The 26,836-nt window shown below is 39.7% G+C and overlaps 2 protein-coding genes across 5 annotated transcripts; one reads left to right on the top strand and one right to left on the bottom strand.

Annotated features, from left to right (window-relative positions):
- The first annotated feature begins 10,925 nt into the window (after positions 1-10,925).
- On the top strand, positions 10,926-12,680 carry LOC134217330 (phospholipase A2 group XV-like). 4 transcript variants are annotated; one of them, XM_062696077.1, is made up of 5 exons: positions 10,926-11,078; positions 11,325-11,390; positions 11,455-11,829; positions 11,889-12,288; positions 12,348-12,680. In XM_062696077.1, exons 1-5 carry the CDS (start codon positions 11,012-11,014, stop codon positions 12,502-12,504), a joined length of 1,065 nt encoding a protein of 354 aa, XP_062552061.1. In that variant the 5' UTR covers positions 10,926-11,011; the 3' UTR covers positions 12,505-12,680. The 4 variants fall into 4 exon arrangements, with proteins under 4 accessions (XP_062552061.1, XP_062552060.1, XP_062552059.1 ...); XM_062696076.1 differs by having other exon boundaries at positions 11,316-11,390; XM_062696075.1 differs by having other exon boundaries at positions 10,926-11,101; positions 11,315-11,390.
- Positions 12,681-22,731: 10,051 nt separating this feature from the next.
- LOC134210181 (uncharacterized) lies at positions 22,732-23,610 on the bottom strand. Its single transcript, XM_062686208.1, has one exon. It carries the CDS (start codon positions 23,608-23,610, stop codon positions 22,732-22,734), a length of 879 nt encoding a protein of 292 aa, XP_062542192.1.
- Positions 23,611-26,836: the final 3,226 nt, after the last annotated feature.

Below are 26,836 nucleotides of genomic sequence, written 5' to 3'. Positions count from 1 at the left end.
TTTAGGTCAAATGTCAATATAATCAAGGCTAATTTTGTTTTTTTCGCGCGCAGTTACCATACTCAGTGGTATTACGGAGAAAAAGAAAAATTTGGATAGCTCCGCGGAAATAACGCGCAGAGGACAATCCCCGCATAGAACAAATCATGCATAGTGTGCGTTGAATTGAGCTCAAATTTTTAAAGCAAATCAACTGTCATGCAATCCAATCATTCGATGGAGTGCCCATAAACATGAAAAGTTCAATTATTAGTTCTCTGTCTGGGTTTTGAATTTTATTTTCAGTGGTCCAGTTTCTTAGGGAAGCTAATCAATGAAGTATTTTACATAATCTCAAATTTGAAATAATGCTTCCATATAGTCACACGTCCCAAAACGCTTACACTATTCGTAATAATTGGTTTTACGGCGTCTCATTGAACATGAAATGACCTTCCCTTTCGCCCGAAGGTCTTCGTGTCGGTTCGGTTTAAGAGACCCACCCAATACCAAGATTTGTACTAATGCGTTCTGAGCGAAATTATATCGCTTTAGTTGAGCCAGTTTGCAGATACATACACAAACACCCTGCAAAAGGTTACCAGAGCCCGCAGTCAAACCCCGCCACAAATCGCAGTACTTCTGCTGACCCCTGAGACACATACAATTTCAAAGCTTTTCAACATTTCATTGAATTATGTGTTTTCCGTTCAGTAAAGCATATTTTCTAGGAATGTCATAATTATAAATATAAACAAAACATCGCAAATCTAGCATTAGCTGCTTTGATCACTAGCCTGGAAAATATTCATTGGAGGCGCTTTGGATTTTCCAGGGTTCCAAATTTTTCTTGCAATGCGTAATAATCAATTGAATGAATTTATGAAGAAGTAAACTGAGTAAGTCATTCTATGTTTTGAATAATCAAAACACGAATGTCAAAAGTCGGAGTGAATGTGCTTCATGAAAGTGAATATTTTATGCTCTGCTCATAAGTATCACGGAGTTGGATATTGGGGAAGGCATTCGTTGGAGCAAGATTTGTCTGTAGCTGACAATATGACTGTGGTAGATCTTACACCGTAACACACCACGCAAAAGTGTCTACTCAGCGTCACGGGGACTTGTTGTTGCTGGTTCTAGGTAGTATACAAACTTCATTCATATCACTAATACGAAGCTGTCTATTTTTTGGAAATGCAAAATGTGAATAAATTGGAATGATACAACTTCACGCCGAGAACATAAGAGAAAAAACGGGCTAATATCCCAAAGATGATGTACCATATTGAAATTTGATTAAAGACCCTCAAGCTATTCGTGTAAGCCTAGAAGTCTTACTCCATAAATTTCTAGGATGGCCATTAGTATATGCCATGAACGCATTTTATTCATGGACCACAAAGGACAAGTACCAAATTTAAAACATGCTGATATATCTCTGCTGTAGATCCTAATGCCTTACTTCAGGGTTTTTTTGGATGACCATGAACATTTAAAATGGGTGCATTCTATTCTACGTACCATAAAGAGCATGTATAACCATTAGGGTGGTTCAAAAAATCGATTTTGCTCCACAGTGCTCATCTGATTCTTTACCATGTTCTGAGTGAAAACCGCATGTTGATTAATCGTCCCAATAATTAGTAATCGATTTTAAGACAGGTTGCGAATCTTTAGTCATGATCATTAAACTTCTTTGAGGGCATCACTGAAATGTGCAGTGCAACATAGTAGCCTGATTTTGTGTGTGCTATCTTTCGCGCCACGAGCAGCAATTTTGCCTGTTGATGAATTATGCAATTTGCTCCAGAAAACCACGGTATAGATTAAATTCGATTACTAATTATTTGAACGATTAATTGAGATGCGGTTTTCACTGAGTGAAAGCTGTTGAGTATTCCTCTTAGCTATGTAGGTTTTCTTTTAACATGCGCTTGATGGGGAAGCGTCATTAACAGTATAATGAAAAAATAAATTTCCCCATACTAATTTGCATGCAAACTTGAAACGGCTTGTGCTAAATCAGTTTTAATCCAAATGAGCTCAAATTTTCAGAGGTCACTCAGAACATGGTAAAGAATCAGATGAGCACTGTGGAGCAAAATCGATTTTTTGAACCACCCTAATAACCATTCAAATAGGCCGAAAGAACTCTGGTTACGCGTGAAGTTCTTGAGAATTGTTCAAGGGTTTTCTTGGATAATAATGAACATATGCAATGAACGCGATCTATTCTATGTACTACAAAGGGCATATGCCACTTTTGAAACAATCCGAAAGGTATCTGGTTACGTGTGAAGATCGTGAGGTCTATTCTAGCATTTTCTTGGAAGACCATAAACATATGCAATGGACGTATTCTATTCTATGTACCACAAAGGGCATGTACCACTTTTGAAACAGGCCGAAAGATCTCTTGTTACGCGTGTAGATCTTAAGGCCTTTTCCAGGGTTTTCTTGGATGACCATGAACCTATGCAATGGACGCAGTCTATTTTTCGTGCAACAAAGGGCATGTACTAATTTTGAAACAATATAAAAGATCTCTGATCACGCCTGTAGATCTGAAGGTCTTTTCCGGGGATTTCTTAGATGACCATTAACATATGCAATGAACGCGTTCTATTCTATGGGCACAAAGGGCATATACCACTTTTGAAACGGGCCTAAAGCTCACTAGTTACGCGTGTAGACCTTAAGGCCTTGTCCAGGATTTTCTTGGATGACCATGAACATATGCAATGAAGGCGCTCTATTCTCACGGTGCGTCTATGAGGGAATATTATTTTTCAAAAATCAGTATCTCTGAAACACCCACCACGTGAAAGTATATGCTCTCCTCTTCTATATAGTGGGTAAACTAAAATGTTCTATCGGGGATCAAGAACAATTTTAATTTTTTCACTATTTTTGGTGCAAACTCCATAGAAATCTCAAATGATTTCCCTCCAAAAATGTATGGAAAAATGACCCCCGATAGAACATTTTAAAAATGCACCTACGTGAAAGAGGAAAACCTATACTTTCGTGTTAGTTAGTGAGTGTTTAAGAGATACTGATTTTTTGAAAACACACCGTGTCCTATGTATCACAAAACAGCTCCATGAGGATCTCGAAAAACTTCAAGTACTTAAAATGATGATGAACGTCTGACTGTGCGTCATCAAGGATCTGCACCCCTTATGATTTTTTGATTTCTCGGCGTACCAAGACCATCTTACGGCCTCAGCACTAAAAAAATTGGACGACCATTATAACGAAAACAATTTTGACGACCCTAACGCCGAAATTGGTAAAAGACACATCTTAAGACTAAAAGTAAGTTAAATATCAAACTTAAAGGTGGAAAACTTTTTTTACGCTCCAAATTCAAAATAACGCTCCCTCTTTTTACGCTCTGATTCCATTTACGTTCCCCGTTTTGGTCGCAAAAAGAAGTTTTGCAGTAGGTACATATGTTGTGATCGAATTATTTTCCAAAGACATGTACCAGCATGTACCACTTTTGAAACCAATTGACAGACCTTCGGTTACACGTGTGTAGACCCTATAGCCTTTTTCCAGGGATTTCTTGTATGACTGAGGACTTATCCCAGAGATTTCTTCGATAGCGCAGAACATATGTAGTGATCACATTTGATTTCAAGGAGCACAAAGAGCATGTACCACTTTTGATACAAGTTCATAGACCCATGGTTACGAGTGTAGACCTTAAGGCCTTTCTCCAGAGATTTCTTGGATGACTCGGAACATATACTGTGAACGCATTCTATGCTAAGTACCACAAAGAGCATGTACCGTATTTGAATTTGGATAATAGGCCTTTGGTTACGCGAGTAGATCCTTAGGCTTTACTCCAGAGATTTCTCGAATGACTAAGACCTCACTTCAGGGATTTTTTGCATTACCCGAAGCATATACTGTGAACACCTTCAATTCTAAGAAGTGCAAAGAGCTTGTAGTTGAAGTTGAAACTGGTTGAATGGCATTTGGTTACGCGTGTAGACTCTTAAGCCTTACTTCAAAGATTTCTTGTATAACCATGGACATAAGCTGTAAACCTTGACAATTGGCAAAAAGTATAAGAGTTTCTGTTTCCAATACTGTCAAAATTATCCAAATCGGTTGAAAATTGTTAAACAAGGATACAAAACCTTCCTGCCAAAGCGCGGAAAAAAATAAAAGGAAGAAGGAGACTTCAGATTCCTTCTCACTCTAACATTGAAAACCGAACAATCAGTTCGACTATATTCATGACGAAATTGAACAAATCGAATCTACTTCTAACTCAAGAGATTCGATTCATGCGAAGAAGCAAAAGATTCCGCCAATTCTGTTGGAATCCGTATTGCCCGAGTTTTCTGGCTTTCGAAATGAAATTTTGAGTAACTTCAGAGATTCAAGGTTTCATTACAGATTGCCAGGAAGGCTAACTGCCGCGTTTGCCAGGATTATTTGGCGATCATTTTCACATGCGACGACAAATCTGAACGATTCTTCAAAGGCGCCCTAGAAGGTCTCCCCAATGATGAATTGCTTGGATTTGCGCTAGTCCAAGTGATTAAAATGAAACAGAAATACCACTCTAGTTCTTTCCAGAGAGGGGTTTCTCAAGAATTCTGTTAAGTTCACTTTAATGACACTGCAGAACGGTGGGAAGGAGCGCCCAACATAGCTCTGGTCCCCACAAGTTCCTATCTCACGCTTCCACGGGTCGTCCGATGACAAAAGGCCGCCAGCTAAGGGTCGTGTACTTAGCTGGTAGTGCATCCTGGGCACTGTTGTCCTTCTGACGTCAGCTAGAGTGAGAAGGTACGCCTCGAGCGTCTGTTCACCAGGAGGTGCGGCTCAAACAGCGTCTACCTGGTACCCAGCGACTGATGTAGGTAACGCGACCCCGGTAAGGTAGCTTACTGAAGCCTCTCGAATATCACGAAAAATGGAGATAGAATAAAAAGAGAACGTTATTTTTGGCAACCGACCCGGCAACGAAATAAGGACTATGATTGGAAACTCGGTACCTGGAATGTCAGGACCCTAAATGAACCTGGACGAGTGAGCCTTCTGGCTCGCGAACTGCAGAAGGTTGGAGTGAACGTGGCCGCTATTCAAGAAGTCCGATGGCCCAGATCCGGAGAACGTGAATTCCGAGCCGTGGACCCCACGACAAACACTGCATTCAAGTATAACATCTATCACAGCGGCGGCGGAAAGCAGAGCATGGAGTTGGTTCCGTAGTGATGGGCAAGCAGATGAAGCGAGTGATGCGGTGGAAACCCATTAGCGAACGAATCTGTGTGTTAAGATACTTACAGCCTAATCAACGTTTACGCACCGACAAACGATAAATCCGACGACGTGAAGGACACGTTTTATTAATGTCTTGATAAAGCCTATGGAGAGTGCCCAAAGCATGACATGAACATTGTTATCGGAGACGCTAAGGCTCAGGTCGGTAGAGAGGACTTTTTCCGTCTCATAATTGGTAGGGAGAGCCTTCACTCCGCAAAAATGACAACGGCCTACGGCTATTAAATTTTACTGCTGCCAGAGGGATGGCCATCAGTAGCACCTACTTTTCACGAATGAATACCCGAAATCACACCTGGAGACATCCAAATGGTGAAACTTGCAACCAGATAGACCACGTTCTGGTGGATGGGCTCCATTTTCGGATGTTATCGATGTACGGACATTCAGAGGTCTGAACATTGACTCTGATCACAACCTCGTTGTCAGTAAAGTTTGTAACCAGTATCCCATCCCAGTACCATGCGGTCAGGTCCAGAGCGACTTTTTCTTTTTTTCCTATCGCTTGGCTGCACATGGTGGATTTTATTCCCTAGGATTAACCTCCGATGATTCGGATTGGGCTCCGGACACAGCAACGGTCTTTCGTGGTAGCATTCCACCATCATGGACATCGTTCTCGTCGAAGTGTGTGGCCATCTTAGCGAGAGTGTCACGCCTATCTGTGTTCCGTCAGCGGCCATTTCGTCATCACGGTATCCACGTGACCGGTGTTTCGCCATCGACATCTCGGGACAGCTTGCTGCGCCACCCATCGCATCGAAAAGTAGCCACGCCGGTCGCCAGCAAGCGCAGCCCTTTTTGTTGGCGCATCGTCAAGCCCTCGTCCGGTGGATCATCAAGCCCGGCGCATCGTCAAGCCCTCGTCCGGCGGATCGCCAAGCCCTCGCCCGGCTCTGCATCAAGCCTTCGCCCAGCGGATCGTCAAGCCATCGTCCAGCGCATCAGCAAGCCTTCGCCCGGTGCATCGACAAGCCTCCATCCCGTACATACGCCGCCCGTCCTTCACCCGGTTCATTCTCAAGTCTCGAGCATCGCCAAGCTATCGTACAGGCGCATCGTTCAGCCTGCATCCGGTACGTCGCCAAGCCTCCGTCCGGTTCAGAACCCGGCCTGCGTCAACGTCAACCTACTCCTATTCGAAACCGGATGCCGGTGATCACCAATAACCGAAAGTACCCCTCACAATGTTTTGTGACGTAACTCAATCCAAAAACCCCATGCAGAGGGGAATAAATCAGGTAGCACTTTTTTCCACACAAGCAATCCCTAAGGTTTTTTACACAGTTTTCTCTTTGTGCTCGTTCTCGGACTCAAACAGGAGTCACCAGGCCTCGCTTTCCGCGGGCGGGTATTTGATTATTTCCCTTGGCAGCTTTTAAGCCCTTCTTGGTGCGACACGGTCTGCCAGCTCTTTCACATTGTAACATCTATTGGTACGTATCGCGTAACACCCAGAAGGTGTGTTTGCTCCTGATGAGGGGAGTTTCCGGTGCGTGGTAGGTTCTACGGTTATCGACCCTATAATTGTCTCCTCTCCTAGCTGCGGTGTAGCTAGCGGGTAACAAGTTCGATCACGGTTGTCAACTGTATCGAACGAAAGATCACAGCGAACTATGCGTTATTATATCCAGCGATTGTCGGCGGAAGGAGTATTGGCTGAGTACCGCCAGAAGTTTGACGAACGGATAAGTGCAATCAACGTTAGCGACAACATCAACGATCCATGGAGCAGTGAGTATAACAGCACGAGAAGTGGTAGGCACTTCCCAGAGGAGACCCAGAACGGGTTGGTTCGATGTGGAGTGTCAGAGAGTGACAGACGAGAAGAACGTTGCCAGAAGCCGGATGTTGGTGTCGGGTACCCGACCAAATAGAGATCGGTACAAGGAAGCAAGAGCAGCCGAAAAACGAGCCAATCGCAGGAAGAACGAGTGATTAGCGAGGCGCAGGAAAAAATGGAGCAGAACGATATGCGGAGGTTTTATGAATCTGTCAATGGCGTGCGGAGAAAGACAGCGCCATCTCCCGTCATGTGCAACGACCAACAAGGGAATTTGCTGACAGATAAAACCGATGCGGCTGCCAGGTGGAAGCAACAGTTCGAGACTTTGTTGAATTGAGGAAGTTACGGAGCATCGGTGAACAGAATAAATATTAGCGACGATGGACAAGCTGTGGAGTCGCCTACACTAGATGAGGTTAAAAAAGCTGTTAAAGAGCTGAAAAACAATAAGGCTGTGGGGAAGGACCAGCTCCCGGCTGAACTTCTCAAATACGGCAGTGAGCAGCTTTATCAAGTTCTGCACCATATTATGTCGAAAAAATGGGAAGACGAGTAAATGCATGCTCGCTGGTTGGACGGCCTCAATTGCTTTCTCTTTAAGAAAGGGCACAGACTGGAGTACGCCAATTACCGAGGAATAACCCTCCTTAATTCGGCATACAAAATTATGTCCCGTATTCTGTTCAACAGATTGAGACCGCTTGAAGAGTCCTTCGTCGGCGAATACCAGGTTTTCGTGAGAGCCGATCAACGACGGATAAAATGTACACCCTGAGACAAATCCTTGATAAATTCCGGGAGTACAACTTGCAGACTTGAAATATCGACGTCATTTGTTACCTTACGTGGGTTAAAGCAGGGTGATGCACTCTCGAATCTACTGTTCAATATAGCGCTCGAGGGAGCGATTTGGAGAGCTGGTGTGCAAAGAAGCGGTACCATTATCACAAGATAGCATATGCTTCTGGGATTTGTGGACGATATCGATATTATCGGGATTGATCGCCGTGCTGTGGGAGAGGCTTTTGCGCCTTTTAAGATGGAGGCAGCAAGGATTGGACTCACGATCAATACCAGCAAAACGAAGTACATGGTCGCTGGCAATCAACGTGGGTTCATTAGTGGTGGTGGTAGCGAAATTGTGCTGGATGGTGAAAAATTTGAAATGGTAGAAGAATTTGTGTATCTTGGAACATTAGTGACGTGCGATAATGATGTTACCCGCGAGGTGAAAAGGCGTATTGCAGCTGCAAATAGGGCTTATTACGGACTTCGTAACCAGCTTAAGTCCCGAAGTCTGCAAACGAAAGCAAAACTCACGCTGTATACTACTCTGATTCTTCCGGTGGCTTTATACGGCCATGAAACATGGACGTTAAAGGAGGCTGACCGGAGAGCTTTCGGAGTTTTTGAGCGTAAGGTGCTGCGGACAATACTCGGCGGTGAACAGGAGAACGGTATCTGGCGGCGCCGCATGAATCACGAATTGTACCAGGTGTATAAAGGGCTGGATATTATCAAGCTTAGACAACACGGCAGACTACGGTGGGCTGGTCACGTTGTTCGTATGTCGGAAGAACGTCAAGCAAAGATAATATTTAGTAGAGAAGCTGAAAGAGGCCGCAGGCTTCGTGGAAGTCCGCGTACAAGATGGCTTTTTGCAGTTGAAGAGAACCTGAGGGCGCTCAATGTTCACGGCGACTGGAAGCGATTTGAGTCCAGTGGAGAAGGATACTCCATTCGGCGTGGGTTCATCGAAGAGCTGTAGCCCATCAAGTAAAATAGGTGACTTATGAGGGATACTGTTAAGAAAATTATTTTGAGCTTTTTAGTGGAATGTTTTTACTTGCATAAGACGTCATAAGTTAAGTACGAGACACTGAAGACAGCCTCACTGTTGAGGTCGAAATACGTATCTGTCAAGGTACAATTAAGTGGTGGAATTAAATGGGACTGTACAAACTCGTCTTATGACAAGTGAAGGATACTGTGTTGAACCTCATTTTAAAAACACCTAAGCAAAGACAAAAAAAACTTATTAGGGATCAAGTGTCCCCATATTACGGCAACAACTTAAAATTCTTTTATCCTAAAATTGTGATGGAATGTTGACATTTTTATTCGTACAGATCATGAATCAGCATATTTATGGTTTCGTGTTGTGAAAAAAAGATAACATTTGGCTTGACATTTAGTCGTTGTTAGAAGTTGTTTCACTTTCGTGTGGCCACTAAAAAAACTTTAGGAGGATCAAAATATACAAACTGTCCTGCTGAACAAATAAAATTGTTAATCCAAAAAATAACTCACCGCATAACAATCATTTGTCTGAAGGATTTATGGGGGATCAAGTGTCCTAAAAGAACAAGTCTCCCCTCCTTCCTATATTGCCCATCCTTACCAGCCGCTTTATTGGTGTTTAGCTGTTGGGTGGCATCCTTAACTTCCCTCAAAGTGGGGACTGGTTGGTCTCCATCGTTCGTTGAATTAGAGCCTCGACCCTCATTGTCTGTACTGTGTTATCAGTGCACGCGATCAAAGAGTAGATTTATTTGCACAAAGTGTGGGACAACACTGTCTGCATATTTCGGCTCGTGGCATGAAGCGAACTTGCGACATTCTTGAGCGCAGCACAGCGGTTTCATCTAATCACACCCAGCTTCTTCAATGCGACGATTCTTCTCTTGAATGCTGTCGCCGTTTCCGTCTATAGCGTTCCACGTTCTGCACAGGTCCCTTGCTGCAACGCGACCGCACACGCCACGTATTTCTCCTTCAGAATCTGTTTGCACTCTTAGTTGAACCAATCGTTCTGTCGACGTTGTTCTCCAGGAGTCCTCAAGAGGAGCTTTATCCATCGAAGAGGATGATTCTGGCAACGCTGTTTCTGTTCGATTCTGTTCGTATGCATTGGCGACATCCAGATGCTTCAATCGCTCTGGGTCATACCGTGGCGGCCGTCGGTTTTCGGCGCAGCTCGACAGATTAGTTCTATAATGGTGGAGAAGTGCCGTCCATCTATTGGAATTAGACCGATTTGTGATTCTGTCTGCAGTGGTGATCACCAGGTGTACCAATCATGTAACTTTTTGCTAATATAATGTGACCAGCAAGCGTGCTGCCCTCCTTAGCCGTGCGGTAAGATGCGCGGCTACAAAGCAAGACCATGCTGAGGGTGGCTGGGTTCGATTCCCGGTGCCGGTCTAGGCAATTTTTTGACTTCCCTGGGGATAGAAGTATCATCGTGCTAGCCTCATGATATACGGATGCAAAAATGGTAACCTGGCTTAGAAACCTCGCAGTGGAAGTGCTTAATGAACACTAAGCTGCGAGGCAGCTCTGTCCCAGTGTGGGGATGTAATGCCAATAAATAGTATTTGGACCAAAAAAAATATAAAAATATTTGTAAGGCTGTATAAATTGGAATAAATTTGTGAACCGAAGTTGAAAAATGCAGCGTCCCGCGGACGTCTGGTCAAATTATTCTAATACTTTCTTAATGAAACTTTGAAGATTCTAAATACAGTATTGTGCACATTTTTACTACTTTTATGGGTAAAAAACAAAGGTGTTATTGTAAAGTTCCTTAAAAGTTCTTAAGCACTTCTGTAAGTCTAACTCAGAAGTCAGCTAAATTCCTTCAAGTTTGTGAAAATAAAGATTCCATAAAATCAACCTAAACGTTTTGTGATGGCAAAAATAGTCGACAAAATATCACACTTTCAATATCGTTCCTATATATCTGCATAAAGTTGGTATTATTGCTCAGATCCTTTTGTCTAGTAATAATTATTGTTGAATATTCCATACGACCACTCCGTACTTATTGTAATAGTGATTGGTGCTTTATTAAAAACCTTCCTTTTCATACCATATTGTAAACGAAATCAATCAAATTTAGTAGTTTGTATAAACACAATTTGCTTTCATAATATGCATTTTCTACTATTGATCCTCTTGAGCCAATTTTTGGCATTGGCCCATGGAATACATATGTTCAGTATGAACCGAATCCCGTTTATATTGTAGATCCAGTTGAAAACCGAACTGAGCTCTCGCGACAATCGCATTTTCTCCCATTTCTGGATGTCGCAACTGCATCGCGAGTAGTGCGCATCTATGCCATAGCCGTGCGCCATCCTGCGCACCACCCGCGATGCAGTTGCGACACTTGTAAATGGGAGAAAATGCGATTGTCGCGAGAGCTCAGTTCGGTTTTCAACTGGATCTACAATAGACAATTTAGAAAAAGTGCTCCCTCACCATGATGTTCCACAACAAACTGAGAAACGTCTATCTCCAGTAATTCTGAGTGAGTGTTACTCTAAAGATAGAAAACATGATTGAAAACATGACAACTTTCGTATAATTTATAGTTCCCGGTGATGGCGGTAGCCGGATGGATGCCATGTTGGACAAGCCGGATCGTGTCCATTATTACTGTAGCCTGCAGACTGACATGTTTTACGATATATGGCTAAACAAGGAACTTATGGTCTGGGGAGTGATCGATTGTCTTGTAGATAACCTTCGGCTGGTGTATAACAATATAACCAGAAAGACGGAGAACGCACCAGGAGTTACAATTCGAATTCCCGGCTGGGGCTATTCAGAAACGGTCGAGTGGATCGATACATCACACGCTAGTGTTAGTGCGTACTACGTCAATCTTGCCAATACATTGGTTATGAATGGATACCATCGTGGTATTTCTATTCGAGGGGCACCGTACGATTTTAGAAAAGCACCCAGTAAGTATTGTTATGCTATGAACTTCAGTTTTTCTAACTTTTAATTAAACCACTTTCAGACGAAAATTTCATGTTCCCAATCAAAATGAAGATGTTAGTCGAAGAGGCATACCAAATAAATGGTAAAACTCCGGTTACCCTGATAGCCCACAGCATGGGCGGCCCAATGGTGTTGAATTTTCTCCACCAACAGTCTCAAAGATGGAAGGATAAATACATTCGGCGCCTTATTTCACTAGCCGGTGCATGGGGAGGATCTATCAAATCAATGAAAGTATACGCCATGGGAGACAACCTGAACTCAGACTTTGTTAGCAATGCGGCAATACGGGCGTTGGAAATTACGACCCCATCGTTGGCCTGGCTAATGCCGAGTCCATTAGTGTTCAAACCGCAAACCGTTCTCGCCAGAACGAACACCCGTAGCTATACGATGGAAGACCTTGAAGATTTCTTTCAGTAAGTCTGTGCCCGATTCAGAACTGAATTGACGTAATGAAAGAATTTTCTGCTTTTAGTGACATCGACTGTCCAGAGTGCTGGGAAATGCACAAAGATGTTCTACCCTACATGCTGAATTTCGTGAAAGAATATGCCGGCAACGATCACATGGGAATCTTGGCGAACCTTACGGTGCTGGATGATATTGCTGTGCTGCAGCTACAAGATTTATAGTGAATTGTAGAAAATAATTGTTGCACGTCACGATTTGAATCGATTTATACCAATACTGTTTGTTCCCTATGATAAGAAGGTATGCATTTGTTTTAATATGTTAAAATCATGTGTTGTTACGTTTGTTTTGATAGGATATAGATTTTATAAATAAACTATTATTTTTTAAGCTGAAATTATTTGCTTCAAATTTATTTATGCCTATAAAAATGTTCTCATAACAGGTAACATTTTCTACAAGGGATATTTTTCATTCAAAATAGGTAAGCGGGTCAATCGATTTCGCTATAATTTTCACATAAGTTTGAATTATAGTCTATTTTTATTATATCTGAGAATCAGTCTTCTTCATTTACACATTAAAAGATACAAAAAATTTACGAAAAGAGATTTTTGGCACTTTTTTTAATATTGTGAAAGATGTGAGGTACAAAACTAAGGTATCTTCAGCGGAGTTTTGAATACGGAGCAGGAAACACAAACTCTGCAGAAAATACCTTTGTTTTATACCTCATAGTTTTCACGATATTTACAAAACAATTTTTGTACTAAAAATCTCTGTAACTTTTAATGTGTGAATTAGGGTGGCTCAAATTAGTATGGGAAAAACTTTTTTCAATTTTTTAGATGGGCCGCCCTCTTATTCGGTTCTATTTGATGACTTGATGCTCTGGACAAAATTTCAGCCAAATCGGTCAATGTTTGGGCGGTGCTAAACTCGTTGGAAGTTTATATGCAAAAATGTATGCAGAAACATCCAAAAACAGTAAATTGCAGTTGGACGGCACAACTTACGATGAAGAACTCTGATACTCATTCAGATCTTGAAGAATTTAATACTGAATATTATGCAGAAAACCGCGAGAAGATTAGAGTTTGCCCGGCTAAGTTATTAGCATTTCTCTGGAGTGGGGTTTGAGCAAATTTCGTTTCTATTACCTTTGAAAAGAAATAAATTCACCCCTACAACACTCCAGTAAAATGCTAATATCTTTGCCTAATAAACTCTAATCTTCTCGCGATTTTCAGCATAACATTCTGTATTTAATTCTGAATGAGTATTATGGTTCTTGATCGTAAATAGTGCCGTCCAACTGCAAATAAGCCCATCAAAAAATTTGAAAAAGTATTTTTTGAGCCACCCTAATGTGAATGCAGAAAACTGATTCTCAGATATAATAAAAATTAACTATATATCCAAACTTATGTCATAAGACGAGTTTGTACAATTCCATTTAATTCCACTACTTGATTGTAATTTTTTCAGCAGAGAACAGGCTTCGGAATTCTCACTCATATGAATAAAAACCTATGATTAATCCTTTAGCGGAGTGTGATTCTTCATGTTCCCATATGAGGAAGTATTCTCACACAACATTTTTATCCGGATAGAATGACGGATGATAACTTCGTTATCGCCGGATCACCGGATAATTTAATTTTGATCCACCAATTTTTTTTTTGCAGCTTCCGAAAACAAATTCTTATGCAACTTCCAATAAAATTCCTACGCGAATTTTCAAAACCTTAATAATTTTCCGAAGGAATTTGTAAAGGAATTCCAAAACGAATCCTCAAAGGAATTTTTGAAGGAATATCCGAAAGAATTACCAAAATATTTTCCGTAGATATTTCGAAAGGAGTTTCGGAGAATTTTTTAAAAGGAATTCGTGAATATATTTCAAAATGAATGATTTGAAGAATTCCAGGAGGAAGTTTTGAATTCCGAAGGAACTCCTGAGGTAGATTCTGAAGTAATTTTTAAAATTCATTCTTTCAATTATCGAAGAAACATTGAGGAGGAATTTTAAAATGATTTTTAAATTTAATTCCGAAGTTATTTCCGGAGGATCTTTCAAAGAAATCCCTGGGGGAATATCTGAAGTAAATCTTGAAGCAAATCCTAAAAAAATTCTTGAAGAAATCTAAGAATGTCGGAAGTTCCTACAGGAGCTTAATTTAAAAATCCTTCAGCAAATTTTAATTATCGGATAAGTATGCCCAGCGCTATGCTGAGACTCCCTGAACCAATAGTCTCAGGGTCGGCAGGGTCAAGCAACTCGCGGACAGGGAACTCTCACAATCAAATGCAGGGAAAACCACAGAGCTTCACTTTGCGACACTTTATTCACTTCTGTCTTTACTCTCTCTTAAAGCTAGTTTTTAGAGCCCCTCTTCCTGGTAGCACTGCCAACATCCCGGTAGCGAGCAGTATCACCGGGCTGGCTTGGAGATCTTCCTCGCTCCTTGCTTCGTTACAATTCGACCAAGAAGGCCGGTCGACTATCGGTGGAAACAATGTCGAATTAAGCCGATTACGGAACCAGGGAATGACGGTGGTTCTTGCTGGGGTTTTCAACTCAAAAGCAGTGGGGTTGTCCTCAACGCCTTCTCTCGTTCCTACTTCTCTACTTTTCAACTTCCAACTTTGGTAACTTTGTAACATCCGTACGCTTCAAAATACTTTGACCACATCCCAGGGTCATGACCTCCTTTTCCAGGTTAGTCACCTCGTCTCACAGTATCGGCCCTCTGGTGTTGGGTTTGAGGACTATGGTGAGTGGTTGGATGCGGTCTCATAGGGTGGTGGAGACCAATCATATTCTTCTTTACTGCAGTTGCTAAAGTACTGGGAAAACCTGATACATAAATATGAATAGTGGAAGTAAATGGAAGAATAATAATCTTTTAACCTTGTAGCATTTCCCCTGAGACGCTCTAAAATAATTAATCATTCTCCAGGTGTTTCTTTGAATTTTATTCTAGAATTTTTTAGAAATTCTTTTAGGAATTCCTTCAAAAATTCCATTTGGAATTCATAAATTATTCCTCCAGAAAATACTTAACGAATTCGTTTCGAAAATTTCTTCAGTTGTTTTTTAATTCCTTCACGAATCGAATCAAATTTTTTTCTGCAAGAATTGATTCGGAAATTTTTTTTTTTTGAGCTCTTTTAGAATTTCCTACAGGAATTCCTCCACGAAATTCGCCAGAAATTATTTTGGGGGCTCCTCCAGGAATTTCCTCTTGGATTAATTTAAAAATAATCTGGTACACATTCCAAGCCAGGATCTACAATACCAATACTTTACTCGACATTGACTGGCTTAGACTTGAAAACAACCCGTCATCAATTCTGACTTTGACTAATATCAACTAGACATTTGTCCATGAATATGACTAAAACCTCATTAACTCAATATCATGCAATACCTCGGGAGAATTCTGAGGATAGTGCAAACTGGGAAATCAGTAATTAATACCTCCAGCTGATAAAATTACACTCCATACAATAACCAAAATAGAATTATTTTTCAAAGTGTACGTAACGGGGAAAATGTACACTATATCGAGTGACGTTATATCGGGGTTACGTTATATCGAAGATTATCTCCAAACGAGTCTCCAAACGAGTCTCCAAACGAGCATGACGTCACAATTTCAATGGAAATGTTAAGGGCTGTGACGTCGTATGCGCGTGTGCGCGGTCAAAAAAGCGACTCAGCCATGCTTTCGCTCATCTATAGATTCTACTATCCAGTATTTTGCGCTCGATAATAGCGGAGGCATTCCACGGGGGCATGTCAGTCGATCCTGAGCGACCATTTCGAAAATATTTGAAACTCTGCACAGTTTTTCAATTTCATCTAAATCGTCATTTTTCGATATCAAATCTTCATATTGAGTCACGACTAACTTTTCAAAAGGGTGTATGTGAAAATGGTTCAAAAATATTTAAAAAGCTGCACAGCAAAAACGGAATGTTCGATTGTTATGATTTTTTCAGCAAAGTTAGACAACTAAATGGTGATTCTTAAGAAAATGTGCACAGTAAAAAAAATTTTTTTTTGCCTTTAAAAATATCATTTTTGTCACAAAAACTCAAATATCTCAAAACCCTATCTTTTTTCGAACGTATTTTTTTTTAGGGAAAACGGTCCATTATATTAGCTATCTACCATAAAAATTTGTTATGACATTTCAAACATTTCACAATTTTCACATTTAGTAAAAAAAAAATTTTTTCTGTGTAAGTTATTTCGAGAATTGCAGTTTGATGCAGATTTTATTGTTAAGGGACGTGATTTAAACAAGTTGTTTTCATGATATTTTGATTTAATTATTCATAGCATCTATAAGAAACTTAGACACGATCCAGTGTTGTGATCAAAAGTATTGATAGTGTCATAATTTTCATTGCACGTGACTGGCGAAAAATTCTTTTAATAGTGTTGAAACCTGTTGATAATAACGTTGATAGAAACATATCAGAAATGTTATTTTTAAGACAAAAGCTGCAAAATCAAAGATTTATATACACGTGTACGTCTATAGTTTACCTGCAAAAAATATACCTCTTAGAGAATAGACTTTATGATCGGGAGGAAACGGGTATCTTCAACAACAACAAATGCATGATAGGTACATACCATGACAATGCTCACGAAAAAATTACTACTACTAAGGTTGTTAAAGATCTTATAGTAATTTTTTCTTCAGTCAAGCAAATGACACCAAACTAGTCAGTAAAAACTTAAAAGTGATTTTGTTTATTGAAATATTACGAACAACATGAGTAGCCGCTTTCTCAACTGTTGTAGGCCGTTTGATGGAAAAAGTGTTCAAAAGAGTTACGAAATCTCACCGAAAGCACCATAGATAAACTGAAAGCGACTGGTTATGCTCCAATGTCCACATTGAATACAAATTTACGCATTTGCACGTCCTGCCGTCTAAACGTTGACAAAAGAGCAATCTGTATATCATCGGTTGAGCAGAGCGCAGGAAGTTCGAAAACGACAGCAACTGAGGAATTGCCAGATGTATCGACAACAACTGAGGAATTACCAGAAGTATTAAGTGCTGAGAGCCTTGCCACCGTACCATCAGCGAAATCTGTTTCAACAAATCAATCGGAAGATGAGTGTATCCAAAAGGTCAACATCGAACGCTTTAACGAGGGCATAGCTGGGATAAAAGTGACTCCGATTAAATGGAGTAAGATGGACTACGTTTATTACCCGGAGAAAAAATACCGTGAAATAAACGAAGCTGTACGAAGAAACCTCTTCAAATTAGGACCTGATGATGTGGAAAATACAGACTACGATGAGGTAATTATAAATATGAAGGAATGGTTCTCGAATGCAGCCACGACAAGGAAAGAAAAATTATTGATTTTGTCGATGCTGCCAAGTTCGTGGTCTATTCAGGATGCCATTGATGAGTTCAAAACCAATAGAAATACAGTAAAAGAGGCAAAACAATTGAAGAATAACTGTCTTTCAACCAAAAATACTAGGTCTAGTACTGCATTAACAGATGAGACAAAAGAAATAGTAGTTCAATATTTTGAAGATGATGAAGTAAGTCGAGCTATCCCTGGTCAAAAAGATTATGTATCAGTAAAAAAAGATGGAAAGCGTTAAGCAATCCAAAAACGATTAATGATGACGACTTTGAAAGAAGCGTACACACGCTTCAAGGAAATTCACGATAATATTAAAATAGGTTTTCCTCATTTGCAAGCCTTCGGCCAAGGCAATGTAAGCTTCTTTCCAATTCAGGAACACATAATGTGTGTGTGTGCACAACCCATGAGAATATTAATCTTATTTTACATAGTTTGAAAAGAATCAATTTAACAAAGGATATTAAAATGTTAACTGGTAGTCTTTTGTGTGAAAATACAACATCAAATTGCTATCTACGATCTTGTTCGGATTGTCCAGATTCTTCATCATTGGAAAATACTTTATTCGCTGAGTTTGAAGAAAAATATATTGATCAGTTATCATTTGAGCAATGGGTGACCACGGATAGGTGTGACATAGAAACTATTGTAAAACCTGTAGATGAGTTTGTGTCATATTTTTGCTTGAAATTAGAAAGTTTAATCCCTCACGATTTCATTAAAACAGAACAATCCAGCTTTTAAAAAATACGAAAAATACATTACAAAATGGTGAATTTTTAGTCATTTGTGATTTTTCTGAAAATTACAGCTTTGTATTGCAAGATGAAGTGCAGTCCCATCACTGGAACGTACAACAAGCTACAATTCATCCATTCGTTATTTATTTTAATGGAAGTACGCAAATTGAACACTTAAGTTTTATTATAATTTCCGAAGATTTAAGACACGATTCAGTATCCGTAAACTTGTTCATTGAAAAAATGATTAACTTTTCACGCGTTGATAAGCATAAAGAAGTCAAAAAGATATATTTCATGTCTGATGGAGCAGCGTCGCAGTACAAAAATCGTAAGAATTTTTCGAGCCTATGTCAATTTAAATCAATGTACGGAATTGATGCAGAATGGCATTTTTTTGCTACATCACATGGCAAAGGTCCTTGTGATGCTATTGGAGGAACAATAAAGCGCATGGCCACAAGAGCAAGTTTAGCCAAAGAACGTGAGCATCCAATTAAAACTGCGAAAGAACTTTTGATTGGGCAAATCGTAGAAAAGAAAAGATTTAACCAAATTATCATTTTGTTTTACTACTACTGAAGAGTACGAAATAAAGGCTTCAGAGCTCAGCGAGCAATTTAATAACGCGAAAACGATCCAAGGAACCCAAAAATTTCACTGTTTCATTCCATTGTCGGAAAATAAAATTAAAGCAAAACTATACTCAAACTGTGCTGATAATAATTCAAAAGTGTTCGATATTTTAAAAATTTGAATAAAAATAAATAAAAAATAAGTATTAATAAACTGTTTTCATGATATCATAACCCATACCAAAATTCAAACCCAAAACTCTTAGAGTTTCTATAACAACATTGTGTGACTGCCACATTGAATTTAATACTTAGGATAATATTAATTCATTTTATTTATTTATACATATAATATTTATACATATAATATACATAATATCGATGAATACATAAATATGGAATATCATACAAACAACTTGTTTAACTCACGCAAGGCCCTTAACAATAAAATCAGCATCAAACTGCGATTCTTGAAAAAAAATACACGGAAATTTTTTTTTGTACTAAATGTTAAAATTGTGAAATGTTTGAAAGGTCATAACTTTTTTGTTTATTAGTTTACCATCACCAAATTTTTATGGTAGATAGCTAATATAATGGACCGTTTTCCTAAAAAATTACGTTCGAAAAAAGATAGGGTTTTGAGATATTTGAGTTTTGTGACAAAATGATATTTTTAAAGGAAAAAATTTTTTTACTGTGCACATTTTCTTAAGAATCACCATTTAGTTGTCTAACTTTGCTGAAAAAATCATAACAATCGAACATTCCGTTTTTGCTGTGCAGCTTTTTAAATATTTTTGAACCATTTTCATATACACCGTTTTGAAAAGTTAGTCGTGACTCAATATGAAGATTTGATATCGAAAAATGACGATTTAGATGAAATTGAAAAACTGTGCAAAGTTTCAACTCAATAGAAAATCATGAATTAAAAATTTTCTTAAATTTTGATGCTGTTGCTTGGAATCGCTCAGCGGTCTAGTGAGTTCCTTTTTTGACATTCAAGAGGTAGAAAATATTTACATATTTTAATCAATGTAGGCTTCGCTTCATTTAAAAATATTGGCACTCATCGGGATTCCCAACAACAAGCAAACGTCACATACGTTCTATAAGAATTTTGTTATTTTCTCAGTTCCATTTTTCCTAATAATTTTATTTTCTAGGTATGTGAGGACCACAACACATTAACAAAAATTAATGAATAATACGTGTCATAAGGATCAAGTCAATTATGCTGATAGTTCTATGGGATTACTAAACATATCTACATATATTATTCGCAACCACAGCCAACACTCCTGCTCTGGCTTAGGTCTTTCGATTTTATGTGGAACTGTTGGGAATTGATGCATTCATTCTGACCCCGTTTGTTGAGCAACTTCACACGAACACAGCGAACGAAAAAACTTTCCACCAGTCTGCTGAAAACGCGAAATCTCAAACAAAATTGAAAATTAGCCTTAGAACATTGCCATCTGTATATATACAGATTGGAAAATGCAATTCAGCTTTCAAGAACCCGTAGTCCTACCAACCGGCGGTACCCCGTTTGGCATAATGCCATATGGCATAATGCCGTTTGGCATAACGCCGTTTGGCATAATGGCCATTTGGCATAAGGGCCGTTTGGCATAATGACCATTTGGCATAATATGTATGCGGTGTCAAATTGAAGGCCATTTGGCATAAGGGCCGTTTGGCATAAGGACCATTTGGCATAATTTGTATGCGGTGTCAAATTGAGGGCCGTTTGGCATAAAGGCCATTTGGCATAATTTATATACGGTTCCAAATGATTTGCCGTTTGCAACAATTCATATGCAATAAAGAAGGGTAAATTACAGAAATAGTGAATAAAAGTTTTGCTATCAAGGCTTTCAAGAAATGGACAGTTCAAAAATTCCATTGAAATAAACAAAGAACTGCTCGCGGTTCAAAGAAGGGTGAATTATAGGAAATGAAAATGATAAAGTATTGAAGTGAATAATCTTCAGCGGGATATACAGTGAACCCTTCAAGAGACGATGTTCTATGACTCGATATCGAGTCATGGAAGCAAGTTATGCCATATTATAAAATATGTTATGGATTTCTGCGATGGTCCCTTGAAAAACCCTAGCAGCACATGTTTCACATAGATTACTGCAATTCATATGTGACCAGATTTGATCACAAACAAGTTGCTGCAACCATTTTTGGCTGACTTTTGTTTGCTCGGGAAGCTTTTCAAGGATTATATATCCCACTTCTCGATATTTCCCTGAGCCAATGGTCCCTTTATTATCGACTCATGGAGGATTGACTGTATCAACAATTTTACAGTGTACCGTTTCGTGATGCACGTGTTTGCCTGTTATAAGGCAAAATGTGTTATTTTGCCTTCAATAACTGCTCGCATTTGCCCGGTATAAGGCCAAATGTGTTATTTTGCCTTCTTTGAATACTCGAATTTGCTCGTGTATTGGCAGCAAAACGATTCACTGCAAAATAATTTTAACTGCGGAATGATACAAAACGCAGAATGGAATATTGCGCAATGGTAATGCTCGCAATATGGTACATCAATAAATGGATTACCGCGGAATGTTGTACCGCAAATTGTTGTATAATCTTTAGAGCTTTAAAGTCTACTTAGCATCATCGGAGTAATTCACCTCCGATGATGGTAAGTAGATTCCTGGGCAAATAATTTGGAACAGTATGTAAATTATGCCAAATGGCTATTATGCCAAACGGCCCTCAATTTGACACCGCATACAAATTATGCCAAATGGTCGTTATGCCAAACGGCCCTTATGCCAAACGGCCCTTATGCCAAATGGCCATTATGCCAAATGGCCTTCAATTTGACACCGCATACATATTATGCCAAATGGCCATTATGCCAAACGGCCCTTATGCCAAATGGCCATTATGCCAAACGGCGTTATGCCAAACGGCATTATGCCATATGGCATTATGCCAAACGGGGTACCGCCCTACCAACCTACTAACACATTCTTGAGCTTGCCACTTTATTAATAATCTACCTTTCCATGTAACGTCTCAAAAAATTTATAAAACTTTTCCGATAAATTTACGTGATAATTTCACTCAATACAAGCGAGCTGAAAAAAAACATTGGCATTCAATTGGACTGATACTACATATTAATGTTTCGTATTCAATTCTGTTCTTTTTGGAAGTGTATAGTTCGACGAGAAGGAAGAATACAAATTTGAGATAGTTGGTAGAAGATTTGTTTAGCATTTATGTTCTCATCCGTACCGTTTTTTACTAAGCCGCATTCAACGTTTTTTGTTCATTTCTAGAGGTGTAAAAACCTTTCATAAACTTGGTCGGAAATAGGGGCGTTTTTGCCTTTCTTGTTTAATCAGACCTTTGCTGTTCAAATATAGTCGATATTCTCTGGTCGGAATAAGTTGGAATATCATCAACTCATTGCCTTCAACTGTGGATCTCCTAAAAACTTTCAAAGGGACATAAATGGCGTTGTTTAGACACTAAGTTTAACGATAATTAAATATATCTATTGTTTTACTTCTTCTTTCTTGATCGAAGTTGTCAGCTGTCAACTTCTGTTGTTGGCCCGGTAGCAAAGACCATATGACCAGATGCAATTCGTAACGTTCATAACGCAATGCACTTTATGCAAAATGCACTTTTTAACTTTTTTGTTCTGTTTTTGTATTTATGACATTTGTGACTTTTGTCATAGATTCAGATTAGTTTGTCGAACGAATTTGATGACTTCTGAGTAAAGCTCTTTTTGTTTAGTTTTATAAAGCTCTGTCAAGCTAGTGAATTTTGTTCCAAAACTATAATTTGCTCTAATAGTATCATATACCGGACATCGCAGAATTGTGTGCTCTGCGGTTTCGGGAACATGGCAAGTATCGCAGTTTTCGCTCTCTGTTAATTTCATTTTTCCCAGCCAGTATTTGGAGAAATCGTGTCCTGCCATTAATCTGTTTGTAAGCCGTATGTCTGGTCCCGACATGTCTGTTTTTGTGAACCATGGTTCTAGGTCAAAAGATGGTTGTATCTCATAGTATTTTTTCCCCTTTTCAGCTGAATATTGTTGGTACCAGTTTTCGGCTTTCTCCTGTTTTATATTTTTCAGTCGAAATTGTGAATCGGTACGAAGAATCCTATTGCGGTAAACTGGTGGATCGTCGCAAGTGAGTCCTAGTTTGGCCAGCTCGTCTGCTATCTCGTTACCATTTAGGTCAGTGTGACTGGGTACCCATTGTAGAGATGTATTCCGACGGTCGGCGATGCATAGTATTTCAGCTAGTATCTCAGGTCCGGCTCTGAGTGCTTGGACGTCTTCTAGCATTTCGCAGGCAGTTCTGGAATCGGTGAGTACTACGACGTTGTTCATTTCCCTTTCTTCGATATATCCCATTGCTATCCGAATAGCCAAAATTTCCGCTGACGTGATACTCGTTTCTTCTTCTAGTTTGAAGTACAGTCTTTTCTTGTGTGCTTCCACATACACGCCTACAGCACATCTCGTTCCAATCTTGGAGGCGTCCGTGTAGATTCTCTGTTTTTCTTTGTAGGGTCCATTAAGCAAGTACAAAACCATTTGTTTAAGGTTTCTTGGATTTGCGTTCTTTTGCTGCTATAACCATTCCGTCAAGGTATGCATGTATTTCGACATTTTTAGTCTGTATTTTGGTGATTGGAATTATGTTGTTGAACATGTTCTGATGTTGGAAATATATTTTTTCTAGGTATGAGTACTTGCTCATATCGTCGTCTTCTCGTATGTGTGGACCGAAACTGAGGTATCTATCCATAGTGATTCCTAGGTATGGGTGTGTACGTACTGTCTCTAATTTTTCATTGTTGATTTGTATGTCCATTTCTTTATTGCTGTTCTGGAATAGTATTGCTTTTGTTTTAGCTCCGTTGATCTTTAGCTTCAGTTTCTCTGCTATTGCAATGAATTTGTCTACTGTATTTTGCGCCTTTTCATTTAGCTCTTGTAAATTCCTTGCTGTTACAAGTATGCCGAAATCGTCGGCGTATTGTACTAACTCCACATTTTCCTCCTGTATTTCGTGTAAAGATGCAGAATAGAGATTGAATAACGTTGGCGACAACACATCTCCTTGTGGTAGACCGTTATTTATCGTTCGAGTTATTGTCTCTTTTCTCATATGGAATATTATTTTGCGATTTGTTAGGAAGCTGTGTATCCATGCAACCAATTCTGGTGTTATTCTGATGTCGTATAGTATCTGTGCTAGTATTGTGCAATCAACAGTGTTAAACGCATTGCTTAGATCGATGAAGATCATGGCCGTTAGCATCTTTTCGCGTTTGTTTTTCTTGATGGCATTCGTGATGTACGATAGACAGGTTGTCGTCGATGATCCCTTTCTGAAGCCGAAAGATGTTTCAGGTAATAGTTGTTTTTCCTCTACCTCTTCTCTTAGCCTCTCTAAGACCGCCGTATTCACTACCTTTGTTAAAGTGGGGACTAGTGATATAGGTCGTTTCCCAGCAGGTGTCGTTTGTTCTTTCCCAGGTTTGGGAATCGCCACTATTTTATGGCTTTCAAGGTGTCCTCTACGTGTCCTCTTTTCCACATTCCGTTCAGTTCTTCAATCAGGTTTTTCGCCACTTCTGTATCCAGTTTCCTCAACATTTCATATGTTATGCGGTCCTCGCCTGGCGCGGATCTTCTTTTCCCTTTATCTGCTAAGATTGTGCTCCATTTTTCGATGGTGAGAATGTTGTCCTGGGCTAAAGGTAGGGACGGTGTGTATGCTACGGGATCATTAGGTCCAAAATGCAGATCTAGAAAATCCTCCGCTACTTTCCTATCGTCTTCCAGTATATTCGTTACCTTTCGCTTAAATTTTTTCCCTGTTAATCGTCCTACTTTAGCCCATAATTCGCTTGAGCTCATGAATGGTGTGATTTCGTTGGAAAATTCTTCGAATGTTTTTTTCATCTCATCTCGCTTAAGTCGTTGAAACAATGCAGCTTTTCTTTTATATTCTAGCAGGTTTTCTAGTGTAGACATCCCGTTGAACTGCTTCCTGGCTTCTGATTTTTGCTTCCATGCTACCTCTACTTGCTCCGACCACCATGGTTTCGGCGTTCGATCGTCCTTCTTCCTGTTCTGTCTGTATGCCTTGGTTACGTGTTTGTTCAGGTCTGTTATTGTTTTCACATCTTCCTTGCCTAGTGCGCCCAAGGTTTCGCTTATCCTGTTCATGTTATATATGTATTTCTTCTTTCTCTGCGAGCCGACTATGTTTACTTCTATGGCCATGTGATGACTACCTATGCCGAATTCTAGAACTTTCCATTCGGCGTCATTGTACAGGTTAGGACTGATAAGGGTTACATCTATTGCACTTGATTTCTTATTTAGCTGGATCGGCCTGAATGTGCTCTCCCCAGTGTTCATGAGGACCAGATCTACCCCTAGCATAATGTCTGCAAATATATTTCCCTTCCTGTCACAATTGTCGTTTCCCCAAAGGTAGTGGTGCGCGTTTATGTCACCTCCTAATACAACTTTTCGGTGTACCCTAAGCTGATTAAGAAGCCTCTGTATATCCTCTTCGAAATCTTTGTTTGATGTTGATGGACTCACATATATGGCACCTATTACAATATCTAATATTGGTATCTTCACAGCGCATGTCTGTATGCCATCGGCTGTATCGGGTAGTGTCAGGGGAATGAAGTTATAATCATTGTGAAGTAATATCGCCACTCCTCCATAATTATCATAACGAGATTTAGGTATTAGATGGTAGTTAGCTATTCTATATCTACTGCTGTTTTCTAGTATTGGTTGCGTCCACGTCTCTGATAATATAGCTATATCATAGTTTCCTTCTACTAGTACTCTCCGAATTTCAGCTTTTTGCTTTTCCAAACTCTGAACGTTGCATTGCAAAATTTTTGTTTTATTTTCTCCCGCGAATTTTAAAGAAAATGTTTATAGAGCTTTGATATAGTTTTTTTTTGTTTGTTTCAGAACTTACTTTTTTTTTATTCGTTTTCGACTACAGAACTAGTTAGATTAAAGTGCTTTTGCGTGCATATTTTGAACTTACGTTTTGTCTCCTCGGATGTTCCAATCTCTTGTAGGAAGTCGGCGTAGAATGACATCACCGTGCTCTGCAGATTCTGGTTCGCTGTTGCTTCTGCATTCCGTTTGGCATCTTGTGTTAATCGTTCCCATCTTTTTTTCAGAAACCTTGTGCGTGTTGTTCAAGGTAATTCCATTGGTCTGGCTACCGGGCTCGGCCTTGCTGTTTAACTGCGTCGCTTGATTTTGCTGGGTGTCTTCGGTCCTAGGCCTTTTTCCTCCAGATGTTTTTGGTGTTGTCTTTGGGTTTGTCCTTGTACATTTTAACCGCCGGTTGAATCTTTGCTCTCTGCTCGTTAGTCTTCTGCCATTGTTCTCGTAGTGGGTTGGAGAACATTCCAGACGACATTTCCACGTATGTGTTTGGTAAGCTTGGGAAATCCTCCGCATTTTCTAGTGGTGCGTATGCGTTCTGGGTCCATATTGGGTATAGCTCCTTGGCTTCGGTGAATGTGATGGCACTTTTGCCATTACCTTCTTTATGTTAAGCTGTCTTATTTTCTCCTTGCAGGTTTCATCTTGTGTTTTGTGTTCCGTTGATTTACAGTGTGCACATCTCATTGGTTTCGAGCAGTTTTTGAACTCCTCTTCGGTTTCGTGGGGAGATAGGCACTGCCCGCATCTCCTACTGCCTTTGCAGTTATCGGCGAAGTGGTTGAACCGTAGACATTTACTGCAAACAACTAGCCTTTGG

Source organism: Armigeres subalbatus, chromosome 2, assembly GCF_024139115.2.
Source record: "Armigeres subalbatus isolate Guangzhou_Male chromosome 2, GZ_Asu_2, whole genome shotgun sequence".
Taxonomy (NCBI): Eukaryota; Metazoa; Arthropoda; class Insecta; order Diptera; family Culicidae; genus Armigeres; species Armigeres subalbatus.
The sequence above is the reverse complement of the archived record's forward strand: the minus strand, read 5'-3'. Positions and strand labels throughout refer to the sequence as shown.